The sequence below is a fragment of the Populus euphratica genome, unplaced genomic scaffold, assembly GCF_000495115.2.
Source record: "Populus euphratica unplaced genomic scaffold, PopEup_1.0 scaffold2929.1, whole genome shotgun sequence".
In the NCBI taxonomy this organism is placed as follows: Eukaryota; Viridiplantae; Streptophyta; class Magnoliopsida; order Malpighiales; family Salicaceae; genus Populus; species Populus euphratica.
In genome coordinates, this window is record NW_011502762.1 from 1 (window position 1) to 10,447 (window position 10,447).

The window sequence follows — 10,447 nt, forward strand, 5'->3', positions numbered from 1 at the left end:
GATCTAAGACATGAAATTAGAATAACCTTATAAATAGAAAAGCAAAACAAACACTAGAAAAATACTTTAAAAATATTTTTTTTTTAAAAAAAGTTGACCCGGGTTGATCTTTTAGATTTATTATCCAGGTCATAACACTAAAATGACACCATTAAAGTCAAACCCAAAAAAATAAAGAAGTAAGATTCTTAATAAAATAAACATTGATGGATGAGATTGATAAAAAAAAAATAGCAATTAAAAGAATTATGACTAAATTCAACATAAAACTTAAAAGAAATTAAATGTTTTGGGAAAAAATCAAGTGAAATTAAATGTTTAGAGATGTAATTGTAAAAAACAAATCCATTAAGAAAATGATTAAAAAATAACAATTAAAATAATTATGATCAAAATTGACATAAAAATTAAATGAAAATAAATGCCTCGGGGTAGAATTGAAAAAAAATCAATTAAGAAAATAATTCAAAAAAAAACAAATAAAAATTAAAAGAATGAGGATCAAATTTAAAAATAAATTAAAAAAACAAATGACTAGGGATGAAATAGAAAATAAAATTCAATTAGAAATAATCAATGTAAATAAAATAATTGAAAATAAGAGAGGAGGAATTGAATCAAAAGTAATTTCGAGCCAAACCATGCCAAATTATCATACACGAGCCACTTAAAGAAGAAGAGGACGTCGGGATAAATCAAATGATGTGGCAGAATTTGGTTATAATTGTTAGAGCTAGTCGCACGCGGCGCTAGAATGCAATGAAGTAGCTAACGTGTGCAAGACGCTCGTTAAAAGCTTTTTTATTTTTTGTGTAAAAACCAAAAATATCCTTAAAACTAAACAATATTAAGAAACAAACTATGATAAAATTACAACTAAGCCCTTGAAAACAAGATTAAAAAAATTAAATTGTAAGAATAATGCACTAATTCAACTGTTCTATGAAACATAAAAATATAAAAATGTCCTTATGCAAAAGACATTGCAATATCTTATTTATGTGTTACATTAATAATTTTATTGTGCATTAAAAAACAAATTTATTAAAATAACTCTATATAATTGTTTTAAAATATTTATATTATGATAAAAAAATCATTATGCTCTCAAAGTAAATATTAAAGATAAAATGAATGGATAGTGATATTGGGGCATAATAATATCGCCAGGGGAATTTTTTTTTTTTTGTGGATAACTAACATATAGTTTCAAAATCAAATATATAAATTAATAACAAAATAAATTTTTAAATATAATTATGAATAAATAAATAAATAATGGGCCTATATCGTTGTCTACAATCCCGGCCCACAGGATTGTGCTCGCTTTACATATAACTCACCACTGCAGCTTGCTTGCCTTGTGAAATCTCTCTCTCAAACAAATTTATTTGTTTTTGTAATTGATTGAGAAAGAGAGAACAAAAAAAAAGAAAAGGGAATCAACTGAGACAGAAGATGGCGACGGCAGAATCGTTGGTGGCGAAAATCCAAGGGCTATCAGGCAACGCGGTGGATTTAGGTTTGTTATCGATTCACTTGAAGAAAGCAGATGAAGTGCTGCACAATGAGTCGACTCGGCTTTTGGCTTTTCTTGAACAGCTCGACCCGACTCTTCACTCACTCGGTTATCTTTATTTTTTGTAAGTCGCAGCATTATTCTTTAAAAAAAATACGTTCACTGTGATATGTTTAGCTAGTTAAATTATTATTATTGTTATGAGATAGTTTTATTGTTAAAAAGAAGAAGAAAAGTTTTATTGTTAAAAAGAAGAAGAAAGAAGTTTTGGAAGTTTTAGGGTTCATTGTGTTAGAAATGGATGGTTTTTGAAATTTAAGAAAGAGTAAGTTTTGAAATCAGAAGAAGAAGAAGGGTACGAGTATTATGTTGATTTGGGTTTAGAGAATGAGTTACTTTTGTGGTTTTTTATTTTAATTTTTATATATAATTGTATATGTATTTATTTACTTATTTTTAAGTGGTGAATGGGTGGCAGAGAGGCATGCACTTCTGGGCCGGTTACCAATGAGCAAGCGAGAAGACTGGTTTTGATCCTTTCCAGGTTTCTCACTTGTTGTGTTGCAGACCAGATTCGTTTGGCGTCGGAAAAGTGTATTTTATTTTTGTTTACCCTGGATTAAATTTAAAATGTGTGTGATTAGAATGTTGTTTTTCTATTTACTTAGTTGATGCTAACTAATCTTTTTGAGTTGGCAGTCATAGCTATTAGTAAGAGATTCAAAGACCAAGTTTTGATGCTTGATGTACCAATGCGTGGTGTGGCCCCTTTGCTGGAAGCTGTGAAAAAACTACGCTCTTCTTCTGAACATTTGACTGCTTTGCATCCAGATTTTCTTCAACTTTGTTTGTTGGCTAAGTGCTATAAAACTGGTCTTTCCATTCTGGAGGATGATATTTTTGAGGTTGATCAGCCACGGGACTTTTTTCTCTATTGTTATTATGGGTGAGTGAGTTGCTGCTTGACCTTCTGACCCGCTGTTGCTTTCATTATGCTAAGCTGCTTTGCTTTTGATCTGCTATTGTTCAGTTAATAATTTGTTGTGTCTGCTTTCTAATTGACTGTTTCATTATGTAATTTAATTTAGCAATTAATTTCACAAACTAGAAACTTAATAATTTGTGCTTGTCTGATGAATAGAGTTAGTATCTTTTCTCGTTGGGATGATTATGTAATTGAAAATGGCAGGATTATTTTGTAGCTAAGATGATGTTAGAACATCTGCATGGTTGTCAAGTGTGCTCCCACGGAGGAGACTTTAATGGGCTTGCTGTATAAGTCCAAAACCTGTGAGCTGAAATCATTTTAACAAGCATAGCAAACAATTGCACATGAAAACACATTGGAGTTTCCTGCTTTTGATGGTGACATAACCTTTACCTCACCGAGATACAAATCATTTAAACATCTTGCAACCAATTTGTCATCTCTTGTATTTAGATGAGGAATTTCTTTGAATGCATCTGACATTTGACATCATGATAGGGGGATGATATGTATTGGACAAAAGCATTTTCAGAAAGCACTGGAGCTTCTTCACAATGTATGTGATCTAGTTAGAATATGTTTGTCCACTTTGCAATCTACTCATGTTGCAATAGTTTTACTTTGGTACTTGTTCTAATTGCTTCTCTCTCATCTCAGGTCGTGACGGCTCCTATGTCTTCTATAAATGCTATAGCTGTTGAAGCATTCAAAAAATATATATTGGTTTCTCTCATTCAAAATAGACAGGTATGCTTTAGTCTTTTGACATTTATTATATGAATTTGGGATGTATTCAGCAATCTATGTTCATGATAGGATACTCTTAGGACCCCCCCTCCAGGCAAATAGAGAGATGATTGCCTGCTTACAAGTAATTAGTTTTCCAAGCTCATGTGTTTCTTACTTCAGTATTATTCTTCGCTGGCCTGGATTTGCATTCTAGATGAGTTTTGACATCACAAGATCACCGATAATTCATCTCTCCTAATTTATTTTAAACAGCATTTTATGTTTTCTTTCTGTTTTTTTTTTTTTTTTGGTTGTTGCTGGCAGTTCTCAACCAGCCTCCCTAAGTACACTTCTTCAGCAGCTCAGAGAAATTTAAAGACCTTGTGTCAGGTGATTACAACTTCTAAGCTGTATGTTGCAAGCAAAATTGATTGTTGATTTATAGTGTCCACATTAATACTTTAATTATCATTTTTGTCCTTGACAAAAAAAAATTTCAGAAGTTGTTTAACTGAATCTCTAACACAGCTTGCAAAAACAATAGAACCACAACGACTGAGTGGATAGTGTGGCGTGTGTGGAAATGAAGCACTTTTTTTTCCTTTCCCCCCTTTTTAGGTGTGCTTAAAAATACATAGAACTACCCAGCTTGCAAAAACAATAGAAGTTTTTTAACTGAATATGTAACATGGCTTGCAAAAACAATAGTACCACAATGACTGAGTAGATAGTGTGGTGTTTTTGGAAATCAAGCACTTTTTTTTTTTTTACTTTCTCTCCTTTTTAGGCGTGCTTAAAAAAACTGTCCTTTCTTAAATTGGATTATCATATGCATGGAAACTAATTTTATCATAGAACTACCCAGCATCCAGTGATAAAATTCTATTCTAATTTGCTTGGATAAAAGCTGCTTTCACCATGGATATGTTAGGTTGAATCTGTTTTAAAATGTAATGTACCATATCAATCTCTTTGGTCATCGTACATTCATCAAATGGAATAAATGGTAGTCTTTCTTCTTTTCTATTTTTGATGAAATTTTTGCTGTTTCCATCAACAGTGTTTGTGCCTCTTCATGCTGAATTCTGCAATCATATTTTTGATGAAGTTTTTGGGTTCTATTGTCTTACAAGCTTTCTTTTACCCTTTGAGCAGCCCTATATGGAATTGGCAAGTAGTTATAGCAGCGGAAAAGTTTCAGAATTAGAGACATACATTCAGACAAACAGCGAGAAGTTTGAAAGTGTGAGCCTACAGTTATACATTTCACATTTACACATAGTGAGACAAATTTAAGATCTATTCATCATCATCTAAAACAGGCTTTGCATTCTTTCTCAGGACAATAATCTTGGACTGGTGAAGCAAGTCGTATCATCCATGTATAAGAGAAACATTCAGAGATTGACCCAAACGTATCTGACTCTTTCCCTCCAAGACATAGCCAAAATTGTGCAACTTAGCAGTCCTAAAGAGGCAGAGATGCATGTGCTTCAAATGGTAGTTTCCTATGCAATTATCCTTGATGCTAAGCTTGCAGCAGTTTCATAAATATCTTTCCTTTTATTTTTTGTGTGATCAATTTATTGTAAAATAGTGAAAGTAGAAAGACCACTAATAGTGCACTCCTGTATCTTATACCATAATTTAAATTAACAAAATTTCATTTCAAACTGTAGATTGAAGATGGTGAGATATATGCAACTATCAACCAGAAAGATGGTATGGTTAGATTCTTAGAGGATCCAGAACAATATAAAAACTGTGAGATGATTGAGCATATCGACTCATCAATTCAGAGGTACAGTAGCTGGGATTTTACACTTTTATTTATGAGTTAAGTACTTCCATTCTACTGCCAATTTCAAGGGAAAAATTATTCGAGGATAACAATGAACATACTATAAGGGCCATTGCCTCAAGCTATGTCAATAGTCTTAGATGTGCAACTAGAGGGTGCAGGTTTCGAGTCTTGAGAAGTTCATGCACATGTGATGAACTAGACTATTTTGCAAATATCAACACCCAAGTTCACACTCCAATGGGACTACAACTAGATTCTGATTATGGATTAAAATCTCATAAATCATCTTATGAGCACAAACTATTTGGATGTCTTTGCCAAACATGATTGAAGTGCCTATAACTTTTTTCTCTTAAGTGAATATTAACCTTTTAAGACCATGATAAACTCATTATTTGCACTGTGCATCTTATGGTTTGGTAACAATAGATATGAATTGCATTATTGGTGGGGACACCAAACCCATACTATATATTACATGAGTATATAGACGGAGACAACAAAGAATGGCCCGACTTGTTACTTTTTGGTTGGGAGATTGAGCCCATTTAGGTCGATTTCATTGTTTTTGTTTTATTTGTGTTATTTATGTTAGACAATTTTAATTGATGGATGGAGCTCAATAGTGATGTTTTAGGGTTATGCTATATTTATTCTTTTTGTGAAATAATTTTTTATTTGACTATTCCTCCTCTGAATTCTCCTTCTTCCTAGCTTTTCTTTACCTACTTTTAATTCCTGGCTTCTTTCTTTCATTCTTTCTCTACTTTTATCTTTCTTTAGATTATTGTCTTATATCAACTTTGATATCAGAGCATAGACTTTTAATTGTTTTTATAGTTAATCATTCTATTAGGGCTTGTGAAAATCTTCAAAATTCAACACTGTTTCTAAAACATAGAAGTTGTGTAGAATCATCAATAGTTGATCTAGATTGGGAAAAAAAAATTATTCATCTTTTAACACAGACCCATTCATCCCTAAACCCTAGACATGTTATTCCCTCAACCACTACCATGACAATCATAACAGCCAATCATCTTCCCTGACTTATGCAGTATATGCGATTTTAACACCTAAGAAAGATGAGTCATGGAGATTGTGTGTGGATAGTCGAGCTACCAACAAGTTTACAATTGAGTATCATTTCTCCATTCCTCGATTGGATGATATGTTAGATGTGATTTCCAAAGCCTAAATTTTCTCTAAGATTGACCAAAAAAGTGAGTATCATCATATAAGAATCCATCCATCATATTAGAATCCATCTAGGAGATGAATGGAAAACTGGATTTAAGATTAAAGATAAATTATATGAGTGACTAGCCATGCTTTTTGGCTTTTCCCATGCACCAAGTACTTTTATGAGGGTAATGACATGGGTGCTTAGGCTTTTCATAGGAAAATTCTTGGTGGTGTATTTTGATAATATCCTTATTTATAGCAAAACCAATGGAGCATTTAGATCACCTCATTCAAGTTTGTACTATCATAAGAAAAGTTTGTCAACGTCAAAAAATGTTCTTTCTTCATGGATCAAGTGGTTTTCTTAAGGCTTATAGTGTCATGTGAGGGAATCTCTATTGATCCCTAAAAAATCAAATCAATTGTAGATTGGCCTGAGCCTAAGAATATTCATGTGGTTCATAGCTTTCTTGAGCTTGTGACTTTCTTTTGTCGTTTCATCAAGGTATTTAGCATCATCATGTCTCTATCATAAATTGTTTGAAACAATGAGTTTCAATGGAGTAAAAGAGATAGTATGACATTTGTGAAGGTTAAGAAGAAGATGACGAAGACCCTAGTAATGAGGCTTCCCCACTTTACTAAGTGTTTGAAGCGGAATGTGATGCCTTAGGAGTTGGTATAAGTGGAGTACATAGTTAGGAACGTCACCTTGTAGCTTACTTTGGTGAGAAACTTAATGAGGCCAAATCAAAGTACTCAACCTATGATAAAGAACTTTATGTGGTAGTTCAGGCCTTGTGCTTTTGGTGCCATTATTTGCTATCATAAAAGTTTGTTCTTTACTCTGACAATTAGGTTCTTCACAATCTCAACTCTCAAAAGAAGCTCAACCATAGGCATAATCATTGGTTTGAGTATTTGCAAGCCTAGTCATTTGTATTGAAATATAATTCTGGAATAGAAAATAAGGCAGTAGATGCCTTGATTTGTGTAACGCTGTTATCCATGACAAGTGTTGAAGGTGCTGAATTTGAGAGACTCAAAGAGAAGGATGAATCTTGTCTAGAATTTGGAGAAATATTCATGACATTGAGAGAATGACAATGAGAGATGAGAGTAGCTGTGTTGTAGATGGTTATTACCTCTAGGAAAGGTATTTGTTTCGAGATAATAAACTTTGTATCCCGAAGACATCAATGCATGATTTTTTGATGTGGGGATTAATGTTGGAGGTTTTTCAAGATATTTTGGAAGAAATAAAGCCATTGAAGAGGTGTAATGTCAATTCCTTTGGTCTAGCTTAAAAAAAGATGTAGCTAAGTTAGTAGGTCAATGTCGAACATGTCAACTAGCTAAGCATAGAAAATAGAACACTAGTCTTTACACTCTTTTGCCTATTCCCATTTGCTCTTGGTGAGAAGTATGAATTTTGTGCTTGGGCTTTTATGTATTGCAAAGAAGTGTGATTCTATCTCTATGGTTGTCCACTATTTCTCTAAGATGACTCATTTTATCCTTTGCACTAAGACCATAGATGCTTCTAGAGTTGTGAAAATCTATTTTCACAAGATTATCAAGTTGTATGACATTTCCCAAACCATAGTCTTGAATAGGGATGCTATATTTATGAGTTATTTTTGTAAGACACTTTGTCATATGATGAGAACTAAGTAGAGATTTTCTAGCTCCCACCACCTCCAAATTGATGGTCAAACTGAGGTGGTTAATAGGAGTTTAGGCAATCTTTTGAGATTTCTAGTGCGTGATCATAATAGGAATTGAGACTTGGTTCTTTCTATAGCCTAGTTTGCCTATAATAACTTCGTTAATAGATTAATAGGCATGAGTCCTTTTGAAGTTGTACTTAGTTACAAGCCTAGAAAGCTTTTAGATGACCTTCCTATTTCTCCTTATACTAGGTTGTCTGAGTCATTTGTACGTAGAGTTCAGGATTTACATGTTGAGATCACAAAAGCAGATTCAAGCAAGTAATGTGCAATATAAATTTCAAGTTTATGTATAGACAACACAATAAATTTAATGTTGGAGACCATGATAAGAACTAATAAAAAATTACAGGCATGTAGTGCTGGGCCATTCAAAGTGCTATAATAGGTTCGTTCAAATGCTTATGTTATTAATTTACCACTTGATTTTGGCATTAGCTCCACGTTTAACATTGAAGATCTGGTTGCATATAAAAACCACATCCTATTCCAAATGATCCTTTTGAGATGCCATCTAATCTCATTCTTGATAATCTTAGTGAAACCTCTACCCCTTTTACCTTGATATTACCACAAAAAGATAATATTGATGTTATTTTGGATGAACAAGTTTTTACTAAGGATGGTGAAGTTTAATGGCTTCTTGTTCTTTAGGCAGACTGACCTGATTCAGATTTTCTTAAATTACCAAAAGATACATTGCAGCAGATTGATCCAGTTCTTTAAGGGTTGAGTTTCTTCAACCCCAAGAGAGTTGGTGGGTCGCCAAATCCAGATCATAGATTACATGAGTATATAGACAGAGATGATGGATGGCCTAACCTGTGTTTCTTTTTGGTTGAGAGATTGAGCCCAACTAGGCCTATTTTATTGTTTTTGTTTTATTTATTTGGGTTATTATATTAAACAATTTTAAAGCTAAATAGTTGGATGTTTTAGGGTTATGTTATTTATATTATTTTATTTATTTATTTTGTAAGACAATTTTTGATGATTCGATAAAAATAACAAACTATTTCTTCTCTGAATTCTCTCTTCTGCCTAACATTTCTTTCCTGCTTTTAATTCCTGTAATTCCTGGCTTCTTTCTCCACTTTTATTTTTCTTTAGTTTATTGTCCCACATCAATCATGTTATGTTAACACTAACAAATGACTAGATGGTGTTTTCAACATTGAGACAAATTATTTACAAGGCTTCATTTCAATCTTTGATGATTATTTTGGTAATTCTTAACCTTCTCTATTTTTGTTATACTAGGATAATGATATTGTCAAAGAAGCTGACTGCAGTGGATGAACTCTTATCATGTGATCCTTTGTACTTGGCAAAGGTGAGCCTACTACATTGATTCCTGTAATACTTGTTAGCTGAACTTGTTTAACTAATCAGTTTGTTCCTTTGATTTTTGAGGCTGGAAGAGAGCGTCAGAGATTTGACTTCGATGATTTTGACCCTGTTCCTCAGAAATTCAACATTTAACGGAAACTGGAGGATTTTGGAATACAAGTGTTATTTAATTGAGAATGATGTTAGGCTGCTGCACATGGCTCCATGTTAAAAGAAACGGTAAATTTAAAGCCCTTGTTTCACTTCAGAGCATCAAGATTTTTGGCATCAAATTTCTTTTCTTTTCCTAGGTTTGTCTTTTAGGTATAAGCCGCAGATTATGATAGAAGTCCAGTTTAGTTTGCAACTCATTTCAAGTATTGTATTCATGTTCTGTCTATCTCCAGGACAAAGCTGCCTGCTCTTTATTCTTAATATTTCATGTGGAGTTTTGATATGGACATGAATCTTGATGCCCTGTTGAATTTGCCATAGCCTAGTGCATGTTGCCAGGGTGAGTATAAACATACCAGAATTCTTACATGGTGTGGAAACAAATATTAACAATTAGCAAACAAAACCATAACAAAAGCACTGTTCACTCTTGTTTGCTCTAGGTTTTTGTCAAATTTGTACATTCTAGTCCCTGTATTTGGCAAGATTTACGATTTTATTGTTGAACTTAATTTCTTATTAATTTTATCCTTTAAAGTTATGTTTTCATGGTTTTAATCTAATGTGTTCTTAAATGTTTCGATGTAAGAGACATGACATTTTCACAAATGGCACAAAAGTTTTATTTCATCCCTCAAGTTTCAATTTGTTCATCTTTTGTCCTTGTTCTTTTAGGTTATTGTGTTTTGACTCTGTACTTTATTTTAGTTATATTTTAGTAATTTCAAGTTGAGAGAGAACAGAGAAAGTTGTCCGAGGAGAGAGTGACTTTAGCCACCAGTTACTTCAGTTCTGGGATCTATGAATTGTCTTTAAGCAAGTCTTTACATAAAAACATTCAATGAAAGTTGTTTTATTTTAATAATGTTATGAAAAGTAAATTGGGTCTCATAAAAATATTTTAAACTTTGTTTTGGTATTTTAATAATGTTATGCACAGTGGCTTTAATAGACCATTAAAGTCTACATCGCAAAAATCTCATTTATCT

At 32.7% G+C, this 10,447-nt stretch overlaps 1 protein-coding gene across 2 annotated transcripts; it reads left to right on the forward strand.

The window, feature by feature from the left end:
• The first annotated feature begins 1,345 nt into the window (after positions 1-1,345).
• Positions 1,346-9,763, forward strand: LOC105119439 (COP9 signalosome complex subunit 3-like). 2 transcript variants are annotated; one of them, XM_011017578.1, is made up of 11 exons: positions 1,347-1,643; positions 1,998-2,113; positions 2,219-2,465; positions 3,006-3,063; positions 3,165-3,254; positions 3,561-3,626; positions 4,392-4,481; positions 4,578-4,736; positions 4,916-5,037; positions 9,216-9,288; positions 9,369-9,763. In XM_011017578.1, the coding sequence occupies exons 1-11, from the start codon at positions 1,459-1,461 to the stop codon at positions 9,435-9,437; spliced, it is 1,275 nt and encodes a 424-aa protein (XP_011015880.1). In that variant the 5' UTR covers positions 1,347-1,458; the 3' UTR covers positions 9,438-9,763. The 2 variants fall into 2 exon arrangements, with proteins under 2 accessions (XP_011015881.1, XP_011015880.1); XM_011017579.1 differs by lacking the exon at positions 4,392-4,481 and having other exon boundaries at positions 1,346-1,643.
• Positions 9,764-10,447: the final 684 nt, after the last annotated feature.

What these genes read in the sequence shown, in the direction of transcription:
- LOC105119439 (XM_011017578.1), top strand. Translation starts at nt 1,459, where the DNA reads ATGGCGACGGCAGAATCGTTGGTGGCGAAAATCCAAGGGCTATCAGGC. An exon ending in ATTTAAAGACCTTGTGTCAG is followed by an intron (nt 3,627 to 4,391) that starts GTGATTACAACT and finishes CCCTTTGAGCAG; the next exon opens with CCCTATATGGAATTGGCAAG. An exon ending in ATCGACTCATCAATTCAGAG is followed by an intron (nt 5,038 to 9,215) that starts GTACAGTAGCTG and finishes TTGTTATACTAG; the next exon opens with GATAATGATATTGTCAAAGA.